At 61.5% G+C, this 27182-nt stretch overlaps 1 protein-coding gene across 3 annotated transcripts in view; it reads right to left on the bottom strand.

The window, feature by feature from the left end:
* The window catches only part of CAMSAP1 (calmodulin regulated spectrin associated protein 1), a 69679-nt gene continuing 42497 nt past the window's right edge, over positions 1-27182 (bottom strand). For all 3 annotated transcript variants that reach the window (XM_066366669.1, XM_066366668.1, XM_066366667.1), the window contains 12 exons: positions 19437-19576; positions 19253-19349; positions 16047-16224; positions 15503-15594; positions 15080-15164; positions 12025-14335; positions 11077-11213; positions 10633-10841; positions 9728-9830; positions 8423-8538; positions 7814-7932; positions 1-1700 (listed from right to left, as the gene is read on the bottom strand). In XM_066366669.1, the coding sequence (XP_066222766.1) occupies positions 1398-1700; positions 7814-7932; positions 8423-8538; positions 9728-9830; positions 10633-10841; positions 11077-11213; positions 12025-14335; positions 15080-15164; positions 15503-15594; positions 16047-16224; positions 19253-19349; positions 19437-19576 (3890 nt within the window). In that variant the 3' untranslated portion in view covers positions 1-1397. The remainder of the gene's footprint in view (positions 1701-7813; positions 7933-8422; positions 8539-9727; positions 9831-10632; positions 10842-11076; positions 11214-12024; positions 14336-15079; positions 15165-15502; positions 15595-16046; positions 16225-19252; positions 19350-19436; positions 19577-27182) is intronic.

Here is a 27182-nt window from a genome sequence, read left to right on the forward strand (position 1 = left end):
TTCATGAAAAGCAAGTTAACCCTTTATTACAGTTTAGTGCTTTCTTAAATAAATATCAGAGTATCAAACAGTGAGGAGCGAGGCACTCCTGTGCAGAGCATGTGACAGGGCCACGAGCGCCGACACCACCCACCCCCTCCCGCCACGTGTGACACCGGCGTCCCTCGGCGCAGGGGAGACCGAGGACCTGCGTCCCTTCTCGGGTTCGTACCGTCTCCCCGCCCCCTGCCTAGCCCTGCGGGACAGGGACACTCGTCCGGCGGCCTCTTCTGACCTCCCGTCTGCTCTGCAGTCCAGACAGTTTCAAGTAACACTCCCCAGAAAACATGTGCAAAACCAACTCGAGTGACCCGGAGTCTTCCGGTGGCCGGAGCAGCTGGGCCGTGCAGGTGGGGAGGCCGCGCTGGCACCCAGGGAAGGTCCACTCTGGAGAAGCACGGGGCCGTGAGGCGCGGGAGGGCGTGGGGCCGTCCCGCTTACTTGGAGCTCCGGGAAAACCGCACATGACATCATGACGGTGTTAAGTCTGCGGCCTGACTCAGTGACCAGGGCGGACGGAGGGCCGCTGCTCTGCCAGAAGCAGGAACCAAGACGGGACGAGTCAGGACAACAGAGACGCTAAAAGAACTGTCAGCCCAAGTGTATCACCTTTGAAGAGAAACATGCTGAGTGAAAAATATTCTACTTTACCAAAACCTGTCTTTATTAAAGTGAACACATCGTCAGACGCTGCCCAGACTCGGCGAGTGAGCTGAGGCTGCTTCCGCGCCCGTCCTCCGCGGGCAGCGAGCCCGCCGCCCGGCCCCTGAGCACAGCCGCAGCGGAGGCCGGCCGTGCGTCTCAGTGCGTGGACTGAACTGGCATCTTCAGTAAACTTTTTCTGAGCAGCAAGGAGCAAGAACTGTTTCCAGAAATCTTAGAATTGGATATAAACATTGGCAGTAGACACAATCAATAAATATCATATCATTTCCCAAACGAACAAGACGCCCCAGTACGAGGGCCTTTCCTGAAGACATTCAAACACCCGATCGAGAGCTGGGTGGGTCCTCCAGCCTCACAGGAGCGCAGCGCCTGCGGGGGGCCAGGCCGTGTGCAAGGTGTGAGGCCGGGGAGCAGAGCACGTCACTTCTCATTATAACGAACTTCAAGTAAAAGGAATCCTGCTGCACACACACCCCCGTCGGCAGCCCTGGGGACAGCGGGACCACAGCAGCCCGGCCCGGCCTGGCACGCGCCCTCCGTCCCCACTGCACCTGGCGTTCTGTGTGTGGGGAGCACGGGACGGTTTTCCTCTGCCGTCTAGGAGTCTCTTCGAAAAAGGTCTGTGACTTTGCACCTTTGTACCCAAATGGAGAAGTAAACACCGCCCCAGGGCGCCCGCCCTGCCCGGGCCATCACTTCCGCGTCTGGTTCTTTTTTGGCACCGCGGGCCGCTTGGGCTGCCACAGGTGGTTGTGGATGGTGAGCGCGTCCACGCTGACGGACATGGTTTTGGCGGGGATGAGGTTGAACTGTTTGCGGTCTGAGCTGTATTTGTACAGCTTGTCAATCATCTTCTTGGTGATGCTCTTGGGCCCCGTGCCGGTGAGTTTGTAGATTTCCTCCGTGTCCGGGTAGTAGCAGTAAAGGGCCCTGAACTGGCAGCCGGCGTCGCGGAACAGGATGATGTAGTGGTTGGCGTCACACTTCTCCAGCTCCTGCGTGGAGGGAGGAGAGGAGACAGGAGAGCCTCAGAGGGGTCCCACCCGCCACCCAGGAGGCAGGTCGGTGGGAGCTCGCCAACACCGGTCACCCAGCAGGGGAGCACCAGGCACCACTGAGATTTTGCTTTAAAAATGCTTTTCAAATTAAGTGAACACACATGGAAAGAGGCTCAACATCACTAGCCAGCTGGGAAGTGCAAGTGAACCACCGTGGCCCTCACACGCTCCTGAACTCGTCAGACGCGCTGACCGCGGCCTCGGCAGTTCTTCCTGAGGCTGAAACGCCCCACACGGCCGCACACAAGTGTTCAGAGCAGCAGTGCTCATGACAGTGGGACGGACACCACCCACCGTCCCTCAGCAGAAGGCACACGGACGTGCTCCGTGCACACGAAGGACCATGGCCGGGCCCTGAGGGAACGGGGCTGACACGGGCGCGCCGCGTGGACTCGGCTGCAGGGGAGGCGCCCTCCGTGCGACGTCCACAGAGACGGGCAGCAGGGGGTCCCGGGGCCGGGGCGGGGGGGTTGCAGGGAAGTGGAACCACGTCCAGGGCTCCTTCTGAGGCCGAGTGCCTGGGACCGGACGGGGCGCCCACCGCACCGCACCCCCCAGCTGCACTGGGACGGGCACAGAGGACCTGCCTCCCGGGACAGTGTCTGCCGTGCCCGGTTCTGAACTCTGAACTGCTCTGCGCTCACAATCCTTAGAACGTCACCTGCTGATGGAGATGCCTGGATGAACTGCTACCCCAGCAGCTCTGAAAGCGGGCCCAGGGCTTCCTGAGACCTGCTCGGGGGGCCCCCGAGGTCAAGCCCACGAACTGCTACCTGCCTGTCTCTCTCAGCATCCTGGGGGCTCTTAGGACAGTGGTCTCGCAACCGAGCAGAGGGGAGGGAGGACGAGGACCCAGCTGTCCTCCACAAAGCCAGAGTCAGAGGGTTTGTTAGGTTGTAAAAATGATGCCAGTCTTCTCATTGTTTTTGTTTTAGAAAAGTTATTTTTCACAAATACATTGTCTCTGTCAATAGTAATGGAGCTATTATTATTCTACATAAACTCAGAATTAAATACACATTTTAATACATTAAATGGAGAAACCAAAATAAACTGTATGTATCTAAAATACTAGCTTGGACTACGTACGAGCTGTGATCGGGCCTGAAGAGTCAGAGACAGACACACAGCACCCCCCGTCCTCAGAGACGGACACACAGCACCCCCCGCCCTGTCCTCAGAGACACACAGCCCCCCCCGTCCTCAGAGACAGACACACAGCACCCCCACGTCCTCAGAGACAGACACACAGCACCCCCCCGTCCTCAGAGACAGACACACAGCAACCCCCCGTCCTCAGAGACAGACACACAGCACCCCCCCCGTCCTCAGAGACAGACACACAGCACCCCCCCCGTCCTCAGAGACAGACACACAGCCCCCCCGTCCTCAGAGACAGACACACAGCACCCCCCCGTCCTCAGAGACAGACACACAGCACCCCCGTCCTCAGAGACAGACACACAGCACCCCCCCCGTCCTCAGAGACAGACACACAGCACCCCCGTCCTCAGAGACAGACACACAGCACCCCCCCGTCCTCAGAGACAGACACACAGCAACCCCCCGTCCTCAGAGACAGACACACAGCACCCCCCCGTCCTCAGAGACAGACACACAGCAACCCCCCGTCCTCAGAGACACACAGCAACCCCCCGTCCTCAGAGACAGACACACAGCAACCCCCCGTCCTCAGAGACAGACACACAGCACCCCCCCCCGTCCTCAGAGACAGACACACAGCACCCCCCCCCGTCCTCAGAGACAGACACACAGCCCCCCCGTCCTCAGAGACAGACACACAGCACCCCCCCGTCCTCAGAGACAGACACACAGCACCCCCGTCCTCAGAGACAGACACACAGCACCCCCCCGTCCTCAGAGACAGACACACAGCACCCTCCGCCCCTGTCCTCAGAGACACACAGCCCCCCCATCCTCAGAGACAGACACACAGCACCCCCCCGTCCTCAGAGACAGACACACAGCACCCCCCCGTCCTCAGAGACAGACACACAGCACCCCCGTCCTCAGAGACAGACACACAGCACCCCCCCATCCTCAGAGACAGACACACAGCACCCCCCCGTCCTCAGAGACAGACACACAGCACCCCCCCTGTCCTCAGAGACACACAGCCCCCCCGTCCTCAGAGACAGACACACAGCACCCCCCCCGTCCTCAGAGACAGACACACAGCCCTCCCCGTCCTCAGAGACAGACACACAGCACCCCCCGGCCCTGTCCTCAGAGACAGACACACAGCCCCCCCCGTCCTCAGAGACGGACACACAGCACCCCCCCGTCCTCAGAGACAGACACACAGCCCCCCCCGTCCTCAGAGACAGACACACAGCACCCCCCCGTCCTCAGAGACAGACACACAGCACCCCCGTCCTCAGAGACAGACACACAGCACCCCCCCGTCCTCAGAGACAGACACACAGCAACTCCCCGTCCTCAGAGACAGACACACAGCACCCCCCCGTCCTCAGAGACAGACACACAGCACCCTCCGCCCCTGTCCTCAGAGACACACAGCCCCCCCCGTCCTCAGAGACAGACACACAGCACCCCCCCGTCCTCAGAGACAGAAACACAGCACCCCCCCCCCGTCCTCAGAGACAGACACACAGCCCCCCCCGTCCTCAGAGACAGACACACAGCACCCCCGTCCTCAGAGACAGACACACAGCACCCTCCACCCCCGTCCTCAGAGACAGACACACAGCACCCCCCCGTCCTCAGAGACAGACACACAGCACCCCCGTCCTCAGAGACAGACACACAGCACCCCCCCGTCCTCAGAGACAGACACACAGCAACTCCCCGTCCTCAGAGACAGACACACAGCACCCCCCCGTCCTCAGAGACAGACACACAGCACCCTCCGCCCCTGTCCTCAGAGACACACAGCCCCCCCATCCTCAGAGACAGACACACAGCACCCCCCCGTCCTCAGAGACAGACACACAGCACCCCCCCGTCCTCAGAGACAGACACACAGCACCCCCGTCCTCAGAGACAGACACACAGCACCCCCCCATCCTCAGAGACAGACACACAGCAACTCCCCGTCCTCAGAGACAGACACACAGCACCCCCCCGTCCTCAGAGACAGACACACAGCACCCTCCGCCCCTGTCCTCAGAGACACACAGCCCCCCCGTCCTCAGAGACAGACACACAGCACCCCCCCCGTCCTCAGAGACAGACACACAGCCCCCCCCGTCCTCAGAGACAGACACACAGCACCCCCCGGCCCTGTCCTCAGAGACAGACACACAGCACCCCCCCCGTCCTCAGAGACAGAAACACAGCACCCCCCCCCGTCCTCAGAGACAGACACACAGCCCCCCCCGTCCTCAGAGACAGACACACAGCACCCCCGTCCTCAGAGACAGACACACAGCACCCTCAGAGACAGACACACAGCACCCCCCCGTCCTCAGAGACAGACACACAGCACCCCCGTCCTCAGAGACAGACACACAGCACCCCCCCGTCCTCAGAGACAGACACACAGCAACTCCCCGTCCTCAGAGACAGACACACAGCACCCCCCCCGTCCTCAGAGACAGACACACAGCACCCTCCGCCCCTGTCCTCAGAGACACACAGCCCCCCCATCCTCAGAGACAGACACACAGCACCCCCCCGTCCTCAGAGACAGACACACAGCACCCCCCCGTCCTCAGAGACAGACACACAGCACCCCCGTCCTCAGAGACAGACACACAGCACCCCCCCATCCTCAGAGACAGACACACAGCAACTCCCCGTCCTCAGAGACAGACACACAGCACCCCCCCGTCCTCAGAGACAGACACACAGCACCCTCCGCCCCTGTCCTCAGAGACACACAGCCCCCCCGTCCTCAGAGACAGACACACAGCACCCCCCCGTCCTCAGAGACAGACACACAGCCCCCCCCGTCCTCAGAGACAGACACACAGCACCCCCCGGCCCTGTCCTCAGAGACAGACACACAGCCCCCCCCCGTCCTCAGAGACGGACACACAGCACCCCCCCGTCCTCAGAGACAGACACACAGCCCCCCCGTCCTCAGAGACAGACACACAGCACCCTCCGCCCCCGTCCTCAGAGACAGACACACAGCACCCCCCCGTCCTGAGATAGACACACAGCACCCTCCGCCCCTGTCCTCAGAGACAGACACACAGCACCCCCCCCCCCGTCCTCAGAGACAGGCACACAGCCCCCCCCGTCCTCAGAGACAGACACACAGCAACCCCCCGTCCTCAGAGACAGACACACAGCACCCCCCCCGTCCTCAGAGACAGACACACAGCACCCTCCGCCCCCGTCCTCAGAGACAGACACACAGCACCCCCCCGTCCTCAGAGACGGACACACAGCACCCCCCCGTCCTCAGAGACGGACACACAGCACCCCCGTCCTCAGAGACAGACACACAGCACCCCCGTCCTCAGAGACAGACACACAGCACCCCCCCGTCCTCAGAGACGGACACACAGCACCCCCCCCGTCCTCAGAGACAGACACACAGCACCCCCCCGTCCTCAGAGACAGACACACAGCCCCCCCATCCTCAGAGACAGACACACAGCCCCCCCACCCCCCCATCCTCTCCTCACGTTTGTTCTCTGGCCACAGCGTGGCCACTGGAGTCAGTCCACACCCCTCTGCCCACAGCTGCATTCGCCACCTCATGCAAAGCACCTTGAGCCCCCCGTGGCGGAGGCTCTGTGATCTCTGACCCCCAGCTCCCCGGCTTGCCCACTGCGCCCGGACCTCCTCCAGCTGCCTGGAGCTTCCTTCCCCATCTGAGCTAATGACCATCAAGCCCAGTGAGCGCACCCCGACCAGCGCCCCGCAGCACCCCCAGCCCGCCTGCTCCCACTTCAGTTTTCCCGGGGAACGCACACTCACACTTGCCGCTCGAGGCATCTGTTCTGTAAACACAATTTTATGGGGACCAAGCCACACGGTCTGTTCACGCAGCCTGTGGCAGGTTTTCACGCGGACAACACCAGAGTCGAAGGACAAGCCATGGCCCGGAAGCTGGACCTTCCCTGCTGCTCCCTGTGGGACCCTGCGTGGGGCAGCCGCTCACCCAGCACATCCATCCACTCCGCGGCCCAGGCTGCTGGCTCTGTGCCCAGCCCAGTGTGAGGACACTCGGTGAAGAGGTGTGCCCTCCCCTCACACAGGGGGACGTCGTCACACGCCCCAGACGGAGACCCCCCCACCAGGCAAGTCCTAACCCTGACCCTCTCTTTCCAACTGCCCTCACCGGGAAGGGATAGGACCTGACAGTTCCCACAGCGCTGTGACAGTGCGGCCCTCAGGGAGAGAAGTCAACATAGCAAAACAAACACGACCAACCCCTACGGACTTCCTCTTCTCTGGGAATCCAGGCTCAAAGCCGGAGCCACTGCCGACAGCCCCCCCACAGCTCCTCCTGTCCCCACCTGGACACACGTGGCCATCCTCACAAGCACAGTCATTCCAGTCTGCTCCGCCTGCAGACACCACACCACGCCCAGGAGCTCCTCGTGAAGTCGCCCTCCCCTGCCCCGCCTGCACCAGAAGGCTTCTCGCTGGCCCACGCGCAGACCCCAGCTCCGGGTCAGGCTTCTCGCTGGCCCACGCGCAGACCCCAGCTCCGGGTCAGGCTTCTCGCTGGCCCACGCGCAGACCCCAGCTCCGGGTCAGGCTTCTCGCTGGCCCACGCGCAGACCCCAGCTCCGGGTCAGGCTTCTCGCTGGCCCACGCGCAGACCCCAGCTCCGGGTCAGGCTTCTCGCTGGCCCACGCGCAGACCCCAGCTCCGGGTCAGGCTTCTCGCTGGCCCACGCGCAGACCCCAGCTCCGGGTCAGGTGCGGCCCGGGGTCTCTGTGTGCCTCCCGCCCTTCCGCAAAGCCGCCACACGTGGTGGCACAGACACGCGCACGCTCTCGCCCGCCCTCACGGACACAGTGGTGACCCGTGTGAGTCATCAGGACATTCTCTGGGACGACCCCTCACTAGGAAACACCTGATTTCATGTGAAACTGGACACTTGCCTCTAATATGGAGTTCTTGTGAGGCTCGTTCACCTTCCCGGCCAGGCAGCAGTGGGACACGGCGTTGTGGATGATGGGCTTGTTGGATTTGCTGCTGGGCTCCTTGAAGAGCTTGGGGCCTGCGGAAGCCGAGGGCGCAGTCAACACTCCGGGCAGGACGCACCCCCTCCTCTGCCCAGGCCCTCAGGCTAGACGAGGGATGTTTGTGACTTTTTTTTCTTTTTTTTTTTTTGGTTTGTGACTTCTTAAAAATGGAAGATCCACTTCAAATTTACTTGAAATAATTCTAGTTATAAACGTCATTAATTTATTCTTTCTAAATTATAAAGTTTAAGTAAACTAAGAAAAAGGCTAAGTTATTAATAATTTATCCCCTAATTTCAGTTTCTTTGACAAAAGAACAACAAAACAAAACCAAAAAATGACTTGAAAGAGTGTCCGGTGGCCGGGAGCCCAGGACACACGCCTGGGGCGGGCTGTGCACAGGGCAGGGCTGCCCCGTCCCCAAGGCGCCCGGAGGGCCAAGCACTGCCCGCCTCAGAGACGAGGACGCCCGCCCGCAGCCTCCCCGCAGACGCGGACGTGCCCCCACGGGAGCAGGGCTGTCACCTGTGTACTCGGCCACCGAGGCGAGGGAGGACGCGGCGGACGCCGTCTCCCAGTCCCTGTCCGTGCTCCTGCTGGGGTTGCGGCTCAACACGGGCAAGGCCTCCAGCGACTGGACTCTGCGGAGGGACAGGGCGGGCGGTCACAGGCACGTCCTCTCACCCGCTGGCCACCAGCTGGTCAACTCCCACCCGGAACACGACCAGCTACACCTCGTGCGAGAAGGACCCACAGCAGCAGGAGAGGACAGCCGGGGCAGACGGACGTGTCCATCTGCTCCCCACGGCCGCGATGGTGAACCCCACTGCCTCGCAGGCCTCTGGCGGGGCGGCGGGATTCGGCCCTGCTGCCCGGGGAAGCTGGGCTGTCTGTGCTGCTGCCAAACCAGGGACCAGGCCCCGGAAGAAGGGAGGGGACACAGCTGGCCAAGTCCAGAGCCCGGGTGGGTCTCCATGACTCTGCGGGTCCTGCAGGCAGTCTGCACTGGTCACAACAGCGTCCAGGGTACAGCTGGACAGAGCTGTTCGTCCAGGGGGCAGGGCTGAAGCTGGAGTCCAGCTTGGGTGACCTGCCCCTGAACGGAAATACAGCCGGCACCGAGTCCCTGACAGGCACCCTCCACGAAACCCAGGCGATGAGAGGCCACCAGACACATGAAGAGGTGGGACAGTGGCCATGGCCACAGGACACACACACAGTAAGGGACGGGTGGGGGCTGGGGGACCCGCCAGAGGAGGCCGACAGTACACATCGGGCTACCAAGGCCCAGCTCTCCTCCAGACCACTCACCGATCCAAGGGGACTCTTTCAGGGCCACTGGAAAGGCCTACCTTCAACAACCCACGTCAGCGTGTCAGGCACGCTGAGGACACGTCCTCCCTGGCTGTTCCCACCACACAGCCTGACCCTGTGCATGGGGACGCACACTGAGGCGCGAAGGGCACTCCACAAACAACTGCTCTGTCCGTGTGAAGAGTGTGAAGGTCAAGAAAGACAAACGGATGAGGAACTGCTGTGGCCTAGAGACACCGGGCACAGGTGGTCCTGAGCAGGACCCTTCACCGTGGACACACAGCTCTCAGGGACACTATGGAACACCCAGGACAATGAATGTGGACTGTGGAGCCAACAGTGCTGATCAACTGTGGTTACACAGGAAATGTCCCCGTCCACAGGAAACACGCCTAAGCTTTTAAGGACAGAGCATAACGCCTCCAACTTCAGCAGTGAGAAGGCAAGTGCGTGCAGGGGGAGGGGCCAAACCACAAGCCCACATCTCAGAACCAGTGCCACCTCCCCTGTCCTTACCGCTGGGCAGGTGTGCCCCCCGAGTGAACGCTCTCAGGCTCTGTCGTTGCTGCAGAGGCCAGGGACAGGCTGGAGCCCGACTGCGCCCGGCTGAGGCTATCAGCTGCAGAGACAAGGACCGCGTTCCTAAGACATGGGTTTCCTGAGACACCCCCACGTTTGTGCAGCACTAAAACCAGGGACCAGCGGCCACCTGAGTGACCCCTGGGCTCTGCAGCCTGATCTCCCCGCCCTGGGAGAGGGCCCACACCCCCCCTTCGTGTCCCCAGAGGAAGCTTGCACCCCCACATCCATGTCCCCGGGGGAGCCGCCTGCACCCCACATCCGTGTCCCGGGGGAGCCGCCTGCACCCACATCCGTGTCCCGGGGGAGCCGCCTGCACCCCCACACCCATGTCCCCGGGGAGTCGCCTGCACCCCACATCCGTGTCCCGGGGGAGCCGCCTGCACCCACATCCGTGTCCCGGGGGAGCCGCCTGCACCCCCACACCCATGTCCCCGGGGAGTCGCCTGCACCCCACATCCGTGTCCCGGAAAGCCGCCTGCACCCACATCCGTGTCCCGGGGGAGCCGCCTGCACCCCCACACCCATGTCCCCGGGGAGTCGCCTGCACCCCACATCCGTGTCCCGGGGGAGCCGCCTGCACCCACATCCGTGTCCCGGGGGAGCCGCCTGCACCTGCACCCGTGTACCTGAGGGAGGGCCTGCACCCCACATCCGTGTCCCGGGGGAGCCGCCTGCACCCCCACACCCATGTCCCCGGGGAGTCGCCTGCACCCCACATCCGTGTCCCGGGGGAGCCGCCTGCACCCACATCCGTGTCCCAGGGGAGCCGCCTGCACCTGCACCCGTGTACCTGAGGGAGGGCCTGCACCCCACATCCGTGTCCCGGGGGCCCCGCTTACGGGTGGAGGAGCACTTGGTGCCCGAGTCGCTGCGCGGCTCTTCCCGGTGGACGGACTTGGGCCGGGGCTTCCTGGGCTTGGACTTGGAGCCGCCCAGGCCCTGCTCCTCCAGGATCTGCTGCTGCTTCCTCCGCAAGTACTCCTGCTTGATGAGCTCCCGCCGGGCCTTCTCCTCTTCCTTCCGGATCCGGTCTTCCTCGGCTTTACGCCTGGGAGGGAACGTCCAGGCGGACCCGCTCAGAGGGATGTGCCCGGAGTCGGCCAGCGCAGCCCCCTGCGGCGGTGCCTGTGGACTGAGGACCAGCCCAGGGCACACACCTCCCGGGGCTGGGCGGAGACTCAGGAGACAGCTCCGGGAAGGGCTCAGGGCCTGAGACCGGTCACTGAGACACACGAGACACACGGGGGCTACAGCCTCCCCCCTCCAGCCCCACCCCACCTTACCGGGCCTCATCCCTCTTGAGCTCGACCTCCGCCTCCAGCTGCTGCTTGCGCACGCGGGCCTCCTCGGCCTTGCGCTGCTGCTTCAGGAGGAAGGCCGCCCGCTTCTTGGCGAGTTCATCCTCCGCCTTCTGCTCGTCCTGCAGAACAGACCCCGTGAGCCCACGCACCGCCCGGCCCAGAGCCCAGCGCAGTCCTGAGACCTGCTTCTACTTTCTAACTGAGTAGCGGCCGTCTCTGAGGCTAAAACACAAACGGACAAGATGCCAACGTTCAAAAAGCGCTCGCGAAGCCTGTCGATCCCCCGAGGTCCAGCCGGAATGCCGTCTGCCTTACACCACGTGCACGCACTTGCACAGCAGGAGCCCTCGTCCACTCGGTCCTCTCGGCTCCCACTCTGACCGTCTGCCTTACACCACGTGCACTTCTACAGCAGGAGCTCTCGTCCACTCGGTCCTCACGGCTCCCACTCTGACATACAACCCCAGTGGAGCCCGCACCCTAGCAGGTCCACGGCCCTGCAGCGCCCCCTTCAGAGCTGCCCAGAGGGAAGGAGACGCTGGGGCTGCTCCAAACCCGTTTCTCTCCCTTCCTCAGAAGAGCAACAGGCAAGGCAGAGAAACAACACGTGCCCACAGCATCGAGATGCTGTCACAGGCCCAACACCTGTTTCTGTGCAGCCCGTGAGCTAAGTTTCCACTTCAAAGTGCCTGGGAAGCCAGCAAAAGGAGCCAGGCCGTGCCGTGTGAAACCACACGAAGCGTGCTCAGGACCACGGGTAAGGCTCCGCCCCCTCATTCAAGCCCCTCCCTCAAGCGGCGCTGCAGGTTGTGCTGCTGCCAGCACAGACTGCGGGGCCTCAAAATGCACGTCTCCCCAGGCCCTGCTCTTCCTGACACCCTGACACTACGACTGACTGGCCACCCCCACACAGTGCTGCCGACCGTTTACCTTGAAGAAGAAGCCAACCCCCGGCTTCTGGTCGCCCTCGCTGCCGAGGTCCACCGAGCTCTCGGGGCCTTCCACCTGCCCGTCCTCCTCGGGGGCCCTCAGGTCTGACAGGTCCACCTCGATGAGGCTGGCCTTGCTCCTGGGGGGCCCCTCTGTGGGGACGCCCTCCTGTCCTGAGACCGGGGGAGTGCCGAGGCCCGCCTCCTTCCCAGGGAGACCCGGGGCCTCCCCGGGGCGCGTGCGCCTGGACAGCAGGTCGGGGTCCTTGGACGGGACGCTCGCCCTCTGGTTGTTCTCGTCGTGCAGCCGGCGGCTGTCGAAGATGAAGTTCTCGGGCGGGTCACTCCCGGGGTCGGAGGGCGTCCGAGGCGGGGCGGGCCGCAGGTGCGGGAGGGCCTCCACGCTGGGCGTTGGGGTCTTGCTTCGGGAGCCCTGCGGCCTGTCCTTTACCACCTTCAGCTCAGCTGGTCTTCCCGACCGGGAATTCCGACCCTGCCCGAGACGGGGAGGTTTGCGGTGACCGGTCATTCCAGTTGGAGAGAGCGGCTCGACGAAGTGGATGGACGCCTTGACCTTGGGCTCCTGGGAGTTATTCCTGGGGCCAGGAAGGGGTGCCGCGGGGGACTTCATCAGCAGCTGCTCCTGCTGCTGGGAGATCTTCAGGATGGCTTGCTGCAGCGTGCTGATGGTCTCGTTGAGCTTCTCGATGGAGAGGTCGCACTCGCCCACGTCCGCCCCGTCCACGGCCTCCTCCAGCAGAGCGGCGGACAGCGCCCTGCTCCTCGCCAGCTCCTGCAGGGCGGCCGGGTCCTTCTGCCTGTGCTGCTGCAGCAGGGCCAGCTGCTCCTTGTCCACGTCCTGACACTCCCCCAGGTCGCCCCTGCCCTGGGCCCTAACCAGCAGCTCTTCCGTCTTGGACACAGCAGCATCCAAGTCCTCCCCGTTGTGCTGAGAACACTCCCGAGCCAGGTGCTCCGGCTTCAGCGGCTGGGGGCCGGCCTCAGCCTTGCCCTTCTTGACCACGTGCAGGAAGGCCGCCTTCCCCAGCCTCAGCCGCTGCCGGGCGGACAGCGCCTCCACCTTCCTCTTCTGGGCCTCGATGGCCCTGCGCTTCTCCTCCAGCTGCATGTGCAGCTGCGCCAGCTCGGAGGCCAGCAGGCTGGCGTGGTCCCCGCCCGGCCGGCCGGGGCTCTGCTCCCTCCTCTGCTTCCAGGTGGTCAGCGGGGCGGGGCAGCTCTCGGAGGCGTCGGGCGTGGTCTTCTGGGAGCTGCTCGAGCTGGACTTGGTCTCACAGCTGTTGAGCCTCTGGAGCTTCCTCTCGGCGAAGCTGGTCATCCTCACGCTGCCGCTGGCCAGGGAGACGCTGCTGACCTGGGAGACGGAGCTCAGGCAGGGGCTGGAGCGGCCACTGGCGTCGTCCTTGTCCTCGTGCTCCCGCACCTGCATGTCCTCCCGCAGCTTCGCCGACTCCTCCTCGCCCGCGTACGCGGCCGTCAGCGCGGGGTGGTCCTCCCCGAGGAACGCGTGCTCCACGTCCTCCAGGTCCGAGTCCGAGTCCCGCCTCGGGGCCGCCCAAGACTCCGGGTCGTGGGGGCTCCTCACGCAGCTGCCGTGCAGCCTGAGCTCCGCGTCCTCGTCGACTCCAGTCACGTGAAGGAAGAAGCCGTCGGCCGACTGTCCCTGAGACAACGGATCGTAACCACCACTGGCCAGAGGCCCGTCGCGGGCTTCCCCGGCCGGCAGCCCCACCTCAGTGCGCAGTTCCGAGCAGGAGATGGGGGTGAAAGTCCTATTCAAGTCGTGACTGACGTGGCTGCCAGGCACCTTCCTCCGTCCCAGGGGTGGGTGGCCCTCTGCAGGCCGCCTGGCCGCCTGGCCCCTCGGCCGCCCTTCCCCGCACTCGTCCTCCTTGGCGACTGCCTGCTTCTCCTTGGCAGGCCGGAGCACGGCTGGCATCAGCGGCTCCAAGAAGAAACTGTCAGGCTTACTCTCCAAGGCGCCCAGCAGCCTGTGGGGAGACCTGGCCCCTGCGGCCGGGCCCGGCTCAGCCCCCTGGGGGGCCCCGTCCACTCTGATGACGGCCACGAGCTCCTCGTCCTCGTCCTCCAGGTCGACGTTGTTCAGGAGGCCCCTCCCGCTGGCCCGGGGGGCGGGGGGGTGTGGCTGGTTTTGGGGGGTCAGGGTGATGATGTTGGACGCCAGGCTGTCCTTGCTGATGGAGCGGGCCAGGCTGATGCTGTCGCCGGAGCCAGGGTCCGCGTCGCAGCTCGCCGCGTGGTGGAGAGCGAAGGGCGCTGGCTGGGACGTGGGCCTGCAGCGTGGGGAAGAAGCCGGTTGGGCACGCCACTGTCACCCAGAGCTGATTCCATCGTGAGTGACGACACCACCAGTTATGAAAAGGCAACACAAACCTCAGCTGTGGACTCCCAGGACCCCTTTACACCTTTAAAGACTACTGAGGTGCCTGCCCTGTGGTGGCGCAGTGGACAGACCGTCAACCTGGAATGCTGAGGTTGCTGGTTCAAAACCCCGGCTTGCCTGGTCAAGGCACAGACAAGAAGCAACAACTAAGAATTGATGCATCCCACTCCTCCCCCCTCCTCTCTCTAAAAAATAAAAATCTATAAAAAAAGAGAGAGACTACTGAGGACCCCCAAAGAGCTTTTACTTACTATATTTATTATTATTCAGTATTCATCATACTAGAAATCAAAGCTAAACGTTCATTTTTGATTAAAAATTGCAACGAAAAGCCCATTACGTGAAAACTGGACATTTTCTAAAACCAACAAGTTAACAGTGTGAAGAGTGGCACTGTCTCCCAGTTCACACCCCTGTGCTGCCTGGCAGGGCCCTCACACCTGGCTCTGACCCAGTCCGCTGGGACACCACTTCCCGGCGCCCGCGCTCAGGAGGAAGAAGGGCCGGGGGAGACAGCCTGGCGTCGCTCTGCCCACGGGTGCCCTGGCAGGGCCTCGGCGTGCCACAGCAGAAGCCTGCTGTTAGCCTAGCACGTGCTTCACACGAAAACTAATTTGAAATGTAGACAGTTCACCTGGTTTTTTTTTCTGGCCACGCCACTGCTGCTCCCCGTGGCTGCCCGTCCACTTGGGTCAAGGAGTTGGACCGGTGGCGCTGGTCTGCAGGGCGGAGGAAGCAGTCAGTGTGCTCAGCAGGAAGGGACCAACTTTATGTCATTTGAAACTACTGTTCACCCCACACTACTCCAGGGAAGCAGATGGGCACAACACAGCTTCTAGTGGTCAACAGCACAGCACTGCTCCACATACTCCACACGGCCCATCAGCTGCTAATGGTACTTCCCCAAAGAAGACAATAATGATCAAGTACATCAGTACAAACTGAACTCTATTCTGCCCAGTCTTCATTGAGCTGACTACTGCGTAACAGGAGTATCTGAGTTGGAGGACTGCTCTCTTACAACCACCATTAAGAAGGGAGAAAAGGGTGTTCTCACCGGGGGGGTCCTCTCCCTGCACAGGCTTCTGCTGCTTCTGCCTCAGGGGCAACAGAGGGTGGGACGGGCTGAACGCGGAAGCCCCCTTCCCCCTAATGTAGGAAAAGGAACGGAGAGAAGGGTCTGGCTTAGCCATCTGCAAGTTCAGAAGCAAATGTAAGCGGAACTACAGGTACCTTTGTGAAGTCACACCATCTGTGAGAAATTTACTGAATCTTTGGGAAAAGTTATTTTAAAAAATGAACCAAAAGAGTACCCAGAACTTTAATCCTGGGATAAATAACCCCAAACTGCAACTGGGGACATACTGACTGCTGGGTATAGTCTGAGAGAAACCGACTTTCCAATTTTCACAGCCAAGTTCCAGCGTGCATTCCAGTTCCCCTCCGACCTCTGGGGCGGGGCCAGGGAGGGGCGGGGCCAGGGAGGGCGGGGCCAGGCTCTCGCTGCCTACTCCCTGGTGCTGCTCTAATCACTTGGCATGAACAGTAACAGGAAAAGGGAGCCAGGAAGGTCACTGAACTCTGGGAGCAGACAGACTTACAGGTGGTCCGGCTCCTCGGCGTGCAGGAGGTGCCTGTGACAACCCTCGGCCAGCAGCTGAGTCGGGGGCTGAGGCTCGGCCGGGCTTGCTACTGCGGGGCTGCCCAGAAAGCTGCGCTTGGTGGCGTTGGAAATAGGAACAGGGGGCCGACTGCTTTTTTGGTGCGATACTATTTTTGCTGCAGAAATAAAAATTTTATAAAAATGGTCATGTTATTTACTTACATTATTAGCAAGAAGCAACTAAAAAAAACACTTGCAGCTTTTATAAGCACCAGAAATAACACTACTTTTACTTAAAACCAAACTTCTCCAAAAAAACTGGCTTCAAGTTTAACAAAAGCATTCTGTACGAATGACTGCTACAACTCCACTACAACTCAGTACACAGCACAGACCAGAACAGGAAAGGGTAAAATGGGCTGCTGCATCTCTGACCACCAACAAGCAGCCTCCAGCAAGTGCCCAGCCACCCCAGTGGTCACTTCAGCCCCAGTCCTAACAGGAACCCCATCTCTAAGGCTGCTCCAGAGAGCTGGCCCGAGACAGTGGTGCCAGAGCTCGTCCGAGGTGGCAGGAGCTGGATGCAGGGGCTGGACCCCTCCCTGGTCAGGTGGCAACAAGGACCTCCCATCACGGCAAGGGGAGCCAAGACAGCCCTGGCAAGGGCAGCGGTCCACAGCGGGCGGCTAGCAGGGGCACAGAGGCTGAGGAGATGTGAACCTGGGGAGGAAGCACCCAGAACAATGGGACTGGTGGCAGACCTGCGCCCACTGCAGTGTGAGGCGATAGCAACTGAACAGGAGGGGGGCCAAGCAAGGGCCAGTGACACAGTGCGCTCCTCTGCAGCCCGGGATTGGTGGGCCGGGGGACAGCTGCCAGGAGCTGCCACACAGAAGCTGCCACGTGGGACAGGGACTCTGGGCACTGGGAACTGAACGCCAACTCCCTGGACCTGGAGTGCCTGCAGCAGAGGGTGACTTCCCAGTGGAGTCCACAGCTCCCGCCACACCCTGTGCTCAGAGACCGGCAGATGCCTCTGGCAGGATGGCACAGCGCCCTGCAGGACCTGCCCCCGGCCTCCCTCCAACCAGCAGGCTTACCAGCCTAGGCTGAGCCTGGTAGGGGTGGGAGGAAGAGGCCACACAGAAGCCAGCAGGGGAGGGGCCGCAGCCAGGGTGGGGGGGGGCCAGCAGCCTGGGCAGGCAGCAGGGACAGGGCAGCGGGGGGGCGGACAGGAAGAGCAGGGCGGCAGCTAGGCTGAGCGGCAGCAGGGGCGGGGCGACAGCAGCCATGGGCGGAGCAGCAGCAGGGGCGGGGCGACAGCAGCCAGGGGCGGAGCAGCAGCAGGGGCGGGGCGACAAGGGGGGGTAGGGGGGCAGCAGGGGCGGGGCGACAAGGGGGGGTAGGGGGCAGCAGGGGCGGGGCGGGGCCTGGCTCAGGAGCTCGATGATTTGGGAGGGCTCCGGAAATTCACGTGCAGCAGCAACCTGGTGAGCAGTGTGCATGGACTAATTGCACAGCCCATGCTGAGTGAGTGGAGTGACCAGGACTGCTGTGCACTATGGAAGGCCAGACAGACACCCCGACACTCAGAGATGTGAGGGCCCCACGACAGCACACCAGGCTGCCCACAACTGCTGCCCCTGGGCAGCCAGGCAGCTGTGTGACTGCAGGAGCCACGTGGACGCAATCATTCTCAAGAACCCCAGGGCAGAAGGGGCAGCCACTGGGCCTGGTGATGGTCCTGGGAATGAGGACAGAACATGGCTCCCCAGGAGCAGAGAGGCGGGTAGCCAAGCAAAGGTGGATGAGGGGTGCTGAGGGCAGCCACTCTCATGGCCGTCGCTAATCTGAGCCCGTCTCTGAGCCCGAGCCCGGGTTTGAGCCTGGAACCAACTGCATGGAGAGTCCACAGGAACGAGGGCTGCAACCCTAAGCAAGACACCCTTGTCCCCCACGGGACAGACGGCCCTGAGCAAGGAAAAGGGACACCTAGCACGGCGCCAAACTGTTAGACGCAGGTCTGAGTCAGCACTGATACTGAGACCAAGCATCCCGGCAGCCCATCCAGATGGAGAAGTGGGTGGAGACCCGCCCAGGGCCACCCCCATCTCCACATGTGCGCTGGGCATGACCGTATTTGGTAGCTGGTGCACCAGCCACACTGGGCCTTGGGAAGGCTGAGGGGAGCTCTAGAAAATTCCCCTGTCCCCAGCCAATAGCATGCAAGTAAGGACCAGTAACGACCCCACCGGGGGTGGAGGAAATCAGTGCCCCAGAAGGGCCTAAGGGACACTTTGGCATGGTCCCCACATCTCAGAAGGCCACAAGTGTAGCTGTCCTGCCAGAGACACATCAGCCAGCTCCGACCTCCCGGAGCAGAGAGAGAGCCCTGTGCCCGGCAGAGAAACGGGATCTCAATCCTGTAACTGCCAACAACAGGCCTGGGAACAGCCCCCAGACAAGAACTAGATGCAGACAACACCTTGGTTCTCCTCTGAGGCCCTAAGCAGAGACCTGGCCACACTATGCCTGGCACCGGTCCTCCAGGAGCCGCCCAGCACTTGGTGGCCCGTCAGCCACATGACTCTGGGAGGGCAGCATTCGCTCCGGTCAGACAGATGCAGACCCTGTTCGGAATGCTTACCCACGGCTGAGAGAGCAGGTCACCCAGCCACGGTACGCAGCAGACGGGAGCATGCCCTCGAGAAGGAGCTGCACCCATCTCACCTCCTGGGGCTCAGCTGCAAGGCTGGCGGGGATCCTACCCTGGTGGACGTGGGGGTGCTCTGCCTTGTTGGCGGGGCACACACGAGACTGCGCAGGGAGGGGACAGCCGGCAGGCTCGAGCAGCTACAGCTGCAGCCCTACCAGGCGCTCATCCGAACTCCCCGGCTCCCCCGGCTCCGGCACTGAGCCAAGGGTGGGCCCGGCACTGCAGCCCCACCAGGCGCTCATCTGAGTTCCCGGCTCGCCCGGCTCCGGCACTGAGCCAAGGGTGGGCCCGGCACTGCAGCCCGAGGACACACGGGAAGGCACCAGACAGGCAGTGAGGACAGCGCACAGGCCTCCACTCCTAACGCCATTTCAACTCACACACCATTGTTGCACAAAAAGTGAGGAAGCCCGCAGAGACACCTTCCAAGTCCTGAATGAAAGTCCCTCAGAGGAAGTGGCTATCAACTAACCGAAGTCCTCACTCACCATCCTTCAGCTCCTGAACATCCCTGGGCTGAACAAAATCCGGCCTGACGTTCTCAAACCACCAGAAGAGCTCGGCAATAAACACCATGACGTTCGGCTGCGAGAAAAGCACAAAAAAGCAAGGACACAATGAGCAGCTCACTCACACGTGGCTTTAAAAATGTGCGTGCAGTAACTCCGTTACCTTCAGCACTAGGGGGGCATACAGCATGTCTTCTAAGGTGAGGTAAAAACACTTGTTAAGGTATTCATTGGAGAATTCCCTCAGGAGCCGAATGTTGTACAGACTGTCAGCCATCGACGTTACCTCCTTCAGGCATATGTCTAATAGGTAAAGAGAAACTGCAGTTTATTACAAAGATATTCTTCACATGTTTCTATACGTTAAAAAATTCTGAACTGCCCTGGCCGGTTGGCTCAGTGGTAGAGCGTTGGCCTAGCATGCGGAGGACCCGGGTTCGATTCCCGGCCAGGGCACACAGGAGAAGCGCCCATTTGCTTCTCCACCCCTCCACGGCACCTTCCTCTCTGTCTCTCTCTTCCCCTCCCGCAGCCAAGGCTCCATTGGAGCAAAGATGGCCCGGGCGCTGGGGATGGCTCTGTGGCCTCTGCCCCAGGCGCTAGAGTGGCTCTGGTCGCAACATGGTGACGCCCAGGATGGGCAGAGCATCGCCCCTGGTGGGCGTGCCGGGTGGATCCCGGTCGGGCGCATGCGGGAGTCTGTCTGACTGTCTCTCCCTGTTTCCAGCTTCGGAAAAATGCAAAAAAAAAAAAAAATTCTGAACTGAAAAACGTTCTCAACGAAAGCAGTGACGATATTTAAAAGGTTACAACTTTAAGAGATTTAAACAGCCCGATGTTAGAAGTAACACAACAGAGAGAAAACACTCAACAGGAAGACCTGGGAAATCGCCAGTATCTGAACTGAACTGGGAACGCCTAGAATGTGTAGAAATAACTTGAGATTTTAAGACCGCGCTTCCGAAACAGGGACCATCCCCACTCAGTCTGTAAAGGATGTGCACAGAGCTGGCTCAGGTCTAACCCAGCGGGCACCTCCGCGGGCATTAGCTCCATGGTGGGGCGCCTAACGTGGGAGATGCCAGGCCTGTCCACGCAGTGCTACAGAAGTGCTCCTCGTCACAGAATTCAGGAGGCTGTGGAGGAGTCTGCTCCGTGAACAGGTGGGGGACAGTGGCTATCAGCACCTAGGCAGGACAACTTTCCATTCTCGGCTGTGCTGCAGGGTGCCGTGAAAGCGGCCGGGCACTGGTCCCTGCGTGAGTGCTCTGGGGGACGGCGAGCTCTCAGACCAGAACCACAGCCACAGCTGGACACAGCTCACGACTAAGGTACAAGCAGCTGTGCTGATGACCTAAGTGACCTGTACCTGTGAACAGTAAGTGTCAGAGGGATCTGAGAAACACAACTAAAGGACCTGACTCCTCAGAAGTCATTTCCACACACAGTAGACCCAAGTGCCCCGGATTCCCGTGACTTCTGTCCCAGACGACGCCCGCACTGGGCGCCCTCAGAGAAACCAGCTCTAAGCTGAGTGACTGCGCACAATTCTGCTGCTAAGAGACGTTTCTTTGGATTCTGATTATGAAACGTTACAAACGTACACGTGAGCCCTCAGGTACCCTGAACCGTCACACGCCGTATCTGACTCGAACCTGTTCTCCCCCAGTTATGAACCCACAGACACTGTTGCTGCCCAACTCCCCATGCAGCTGCCCCCCAAGGCTGCAAGCCCCCCACAGGCCACCAGGGCTGCCATCACACCCACAAAGTCCAGAAGTAATGTGCCCTATGCGGCCCACTGCTGACTCAGCATTCTTGCACTCGCGGCCCACTGCTGACTCGGCATTCTTGCACTCACTGCTGACTCGGCATTCTTGCACTCACGTGCGTGACAGCAGCCTGCCCAGCGCCTTGCAGCCCGTCTGTTCCCTCGACTCCACACAGGGACGTTAGTGGACGTCAGCACTCCTCTTAACAACCTCACAGAACTGCTCAGTTCTCACTAATGCGAAAAGGCTATGAAAACCAGTCCTGTGCGCCCTGTGTGCCCTGACTGGGGACCAAACTCACAACCTTGTCGTCTCAGGACAACACTCTAACCGACTGAGCTAACCAGCGAGGCCACCATACTGAATTTCTATATAGTTACATACAAGAATCACTTCTGCACCCTGGCCGGTAGCACAGTTGGTGCGAGTTTCATCCCCATACACCAAGGCTTTGGGTTCGATCCTTGGTCAGGGTACATAGAAAAATCTCTCCCCTTTCCTCTCTCTCCAAAATCAATAAATATGACTAACTGAATAAATAAACCAAAAATGTGAGCCACCTGGATTCTGGTCCTAAAAAAAAAAAATCTTTTTTTTATTATTCAAACAATCCATCCCAATACCAATGTTATAAAAATAGTTTCCAGTATTTTCCTGCATTTTCCTTTGAAGTTCTTACATTTGGCTTTTCAGGGTTAGGTCCTCCATTGAAGGCAGGAGGGCTTCTGCCCGTGCGGGGAGGCCTCACTGCAGTCCCCATGCAGACGGCCGTTTGTCTCACACTCTGAACTGGCCAGCCACCCTCTCCCCAGGGGTGGGGGCCGCCCAGGAGAGCCACACAACCACTCCTGAGCCCAAGTCACACTGATTTAGCTGATGTGAAGTTTAACAGCAAGTGCCCCACATCTGTATTCTTCAGAATCAACCACCTGAACCCTGGGACAATCTAAGCAACAGACGGGGAACACGACGGGTGGAAGCGCCTGATACCCGAGCACGTGGGCAAGCAGGGCCCAGCGGGAGAGGCCCCTGTGGCAGGCCGCCAGGCGACTCGTACAGGAGCGGGCACAGGAAACCACCTGGGTGACACCGCCAGTGCTGCCAGGAGAAACAGGACACCAATGGCCCCGAAGAGACTTCCTCAAATCACTAATTACAAAGCACAAACAACCACCTCGGAGCGGAGAAATCCATCATACGCCACCTGAACCAAGTGACCGAAGCTGGTGCCATCGACAGGGCACACCAGCACCATGCCCCACATCGGACGCAAAGTGAAGACACATCGCGGAGACGCTGGACAAACCCAAACAAGGGACATCCCACACACTACAGGACCCGTGGTCTCCAAACACATCACGGGGAAGACAAAGGACTGGGCCCAAGCTCGGACCGAGGGAGACCTCAGAGTGCGTGGCAGGGACAGCTGACAAAACCAGAGCCAGACCAGGGCAGTGCTGCGTGGCAGCTGACCTTCCAGACACCTGCTGTGTGAGGAGAACACCTGCTCTCCAGCCCCGTCCGTCCGGTCAGGGAGCGAGGACAGACAGGACACCCAGGGGGGAGTGTGCGGAGCTTCTGCTAAGCTCCTCTACGACCGATTCAACTGGTACCACAACAAAACGCTAGAGGGGAACTTTGTCCCTTTGGCTTTTACTCTTCCACAGGGATTTGTAGATTACCTTGTCAATTCTTTTTTTAATTTTTATTTACTGATTTTAACAAGAGAGGGAGAGACAGAGACAGGAACACAGAGCTGTTCCTGTATGTGCCCTGACTGGGGATTGAACCGGCAACCTCTGCGCTTCAGCACAATGCTCTTTTTTTTTGTTTTTTTTTGTTTTGTTTTTTGTTTGTTTCTGAAGCTGGAAATGGGGAGAGACAGTCAGACAGACTCCTGCATGCGCCCGACCGGGATCCACCCAGCACGCCCACCAGGGGCGACGCTCTGCCCACCAGGGGACGATGCTCTGCCCCTCCGGGGCATCGCTCTGCCGCGACCAGAGCCACTCTAGCGCCTGGGGCAGAGGCCAAGGAGCCATCCCCAGCGCCCGGGCCATCTTTGCTCCAATGGAGCCTTGGCTGCGGGAGGGGAAGAGAGAGACAGAGAGGAAGGAGAGGGGGAGGGGTGGAGAAGCAAATGGGCGGTTCTCCTATGTGCCCTGGCCAGGAATCGAACCCGGGTCCCCCGCACGCCAGGCCGACGCCCCACCGCTGAGCCAACCGGCCAGGGCCCACAATGCTCTTCTAACCAATCGAGTTACCTGGCCAGGGCTTTTGTCAGTTTTTATAAAATACAAATTATCGGACTGGCAATAAATTCATGAACAAGCTGGGAAAATGGCAATTTTTATCATTCTTGGCATCTCTACAAAAGGTTATGATCTCTTCCAGGGGGTCTTCCACTCTTTCTGTTGAATTGAGTCCCAAGCATCACTGACAGCTCACCTGTCCACAACGTTCGCTACGAGCTGCCCCTAAGTGCAGGGCAGGGAGACGGGGATGGCCACAGGAACAAGCCCTGCCCCCCAGCCCCGCCGGGCAGAGAACCTGCCCCCCCCCAGCCCCGTCCGGCAGAGAACCTGCCCCCCCAGCCCCGTCCGGCAGAGAACCTGCCCCCCCCCAGCCCCGTCCGGCAGAGAACCTGCCCCCCCCAGCCCCGTCCGGCAGAGAACCTGCCCCCCCCCCAGCCCCGTCCGGCAGAGAACCTGCCCCCCCCAGCCCCGTCCGGCAGAGAACCTGCCCCCCCCACAGAACCCCGTCCGGCAGAGAACCTGCCCCCCCAGCCCCGTCCGGCAGAGAACCTGCCCCCCACAGAACCCCGTCCGGCAGAGAACCTGCCCCCCACAGAACCCCGTCCGGCAGAGAACCTGCCCCCCACAGAACCCCGTCCGGCAGAGAACCTGCCCCCCACAGAACCCCGTCCGGCAGAGAACCTGCCCCCCACAGAACCCCGTCCGGCAGAGAACCTGCCCCCCAGCCCCGTCCGGCAGAGAACCTGCCCCCCCCACAGAACCCCGTCCAGCAGAGAACCTGCCCCCCACAGAACCCCGTCCGGCAGAGAACCTGCCCCCCCCCAGCCCCGTCCGGCAGGGAACCTGCCCCCCCAGCCCCGTCCGGCAGAGAACCTGCCCCCCACAGAACCCCGTCCGGCAGAGAACCTGCCCCCCCAGCCCCGTCCGGCAGAGAACCTGCCCCCCACAGAACCCCGTCCGGCAGAGAACCTGCCCCCCACAGAACCCCGTCCAGCAGAGAACCTGCCCCCCACAGAACCCCGTCCGGCAGAGAACCTGCCCCCCACAGAACCCCGTCCAGCAGAGAACCTGCCCCCCCCAGCCCCGTCCGGCAGAGAACCTGCCCCCCCAGCCCCGTCCGGCAGAGAACCTGCCCCCCACAGAACCCCGTCCGGCAGAGAACCTGCCCCCCACAGAACCCCGTCCGGCAGAGAACCTGCCCCCCACAGAACCCCGTCCGGCAGAGAACCTGCCCCCCACAGAACCCCGTCCGGCAGAGAACCTGCCCCCCAGCCCCGTCCGGCAGAGAACCTGCCCCCCACAGAACCCCGTCCGGCAGAGAACCTGCCCCCCACAGAACCCCGTCCGGCAGAGAACCTGCCCCCCACAGAACCCCGTCCAGCAGAGAACCTGCCCCCCACAGAACCCCGTCCGGCAGAGAACCTGCCCCCCCCCAGCCCCGTCCGGCAGAGAACCTGCCCCCCAGCCCCGTCCGGCAGAGAACCTGCCCCCCCCGCCAGCCCCGTCCGGCAGAGAACCTGCCCCCCCCAACCCCGTCCGGCAGAGAACCTGCCCCCCCCAGCCCCGTCCGGCAGAGAACCTGCCCCCCCCAGCCTCGTCCGGCAGAGAACCTGCCCCCCCCCAGCCCCGTCCGGCAGAGAACCTGCCCCCCCCAGCCCCGTCCGGCAGAGAACCTGCCCCCCGCCAGCCCCGTCCGGCAGAGAACCTGCCCCCCCCCAGCCCCGTCCGGCAGAGAACCTGCCCCCCGCCAGCCCCGTCCGGCAGAGAACCTGCCCCCCAGCCCCGTCCGGCAGAGAACCTGCCCCCCGCCAGCCCCGTCCGGCAGAGAACCTGCCCCCCCCCCAGCCCCGTCCGGCAGAGAACCTGCCCCCCAGCCAGCCCCGTCCGGCAGAGAACCTGCCCCCCACAGAACCCCGTCCGGCAGAGAACCTGCCCCCCCCCAGCCCCGTCCGGCAGAGAACCTGCCCCCCACAGAACCCCGTCCGGCAGAGAACCTGCCCCCCCCAGCCCCGTCCGGGCAGAGAACCTGCCCCCCCAGCCCCGTCCGGCAGAGAACCTGCCCCCCACAGAACCCCGTCCGAGTCAACCAAGCTGGGAACCTCGGGCGGGTCAGGTCAAGTCACCAGCAGGCCAAGAGCGTCCACCACAGGCAGCAGGGACTTCTTTCTAGCAGAGCACTGTGCTGGAGCGATGGAGACAATCATGTAGGGGCGCTCAGCTGCCCAGTTCTTGATTCCCAGCACCTTTCCCGGTGTCCTGTCTGCGCTGGCAATGAGTATGCCTGCCTTCTTTTGCACACTCTGCTCCTGGGTCGGGAGTGACCCCTGCAAGGCCCTCACCTCTTCTCCAGCGCATGCTTATGACACGGGTGCTCAACTCCCTGAGGCTGATCAAACGTCTGGGAAACAGCCAGTCTGTGTGGACACAGTTCCACTTTCACATCCACCACCCTGCAGTTTCACGGCTGCATTCGGTTTCCCGTCTTTTCTCGGTTCAGGGCACCTACATCCGAATGCACAGGTGCACAGACCCTCATTTCCTCACTGCTGACTCCTCCTCGTGTCCACAGGGCTGTGCTGGGCCCTCTCAGCCGCTGCAGTCTCTGTTCTCGCCGTTTTTTCCTGACCAGTCCTCACAAGATTGTCTTGTTTATTCATGTTTTATTAATCATTTAAAAATGTCTTTAGGCCCTGGCTGGTTGGCTCAGTGGTAGAGCGTTGGCCTGGCGTGCGGGGGACCAGGGTTCGATTCCCGGCCAGGGCACATAGGAGAAGCGCCCATTTGCTTCTCCACCCCCCTCCTTCCTCTCTGTCTCTCTCTTCCCCTCCCGCAGCCAAGGCTCCATTGGAGCAAAGATGGCCCGGGCGCTGGGGATGGCTCCTTGGCCTCTGCCCCAGGCGCTAGAGTGGCTCTGGTCGCAGCAGAGCGACGCCCCAGAGGAGCAGAGCGTTGCCCCTGGTGGGTGTGCCGGGTAGATCCCGGTCGGGCGCATGCAGGAGTCTGTCTGACTATCTCTCCCCGTTTCCAGCTTCAGGGAAAAAAAAAAAAAATGTCTTTAGTTTTATACATTTAAAACTTCTGAATTCCCTATAATTTTTGCTACGGATTTTAACCACGAATTTAAAATTTTTATTTTAATGAAGTACAGAAAGTCTTTAAAAACCATAGTATTTTAAGAGCTTGTTGAGAACCACAACAGGCAATTCTCTGACCTGCCCAATGCCCACCCTCTGTCCCTAGCTGGGCACGAATTGTGCCCGGGCTGTCCCTGAGGACGTCACCCATAACCTGCAGTCAGGACGGGTGACGTGGTCACAGCGGCCTCCTCCAGGGGCCCCAGGGCAGCAGAGTGGGTCACTCAGACACACCTCCCACTGCCGCAGCCCCGCAGCCCCGTGCGGCCAGGACGGCTCACGCTGCTCACACTCCTCTTCTTCCTGCTGTTAAACCTGCCTCCTCTCTGCACGTCCTTTTTGTGAACATCTCACCCCTCTGCGCTGCACCCCCACCCCACTGGGGCCGGGGCCTGGGCCTGTGTGAGGAGCGGTCCACGGTCCAACCCCCCCTCCAAGGAGAAGCACTCTGACCCCTGCTTGTGAGGTCACCTGACCTCTGCTCAGGGGCCACAGCTGCGCCTTCCCAGACATGCACCCTGACCAGCCTCCCCTGGGGTGACGAGAGTGGAGGGGGCACGAGCTGCTGTCCAGCTTCCTGTCCCGTGTGTGATGGACGGAGCGTGGAGGGGGCACGGGCCGCTGTCCAGGTTGCTATCCCGAGTGTGATGGACGGAGCGTGGAGGGGGCACGAGCCGCTGTCCAGGCTCCTGTCCCGAGTGTGATGGACGGAGCGTGGAGGGGGCACAAGCCGCTGTCCAGCTTCCTG

This window comes from Saccopteryx leptura, chromosome 2 (genome assembly GCF_036850995.1).
Source record: "Saccopteryx leptura isolate mSacLep1 chromosome 2, mSacLep1_pri_phased_curated, whole genome shotgun sequence".
In the NCBI taxonomy this organism is placed as follows: Eukaryota; Metazoa; Chordata; class Mammalia; order Chiroptera; family Emballonuridae; genus Saccopteryx; species Saccopteryx leptura.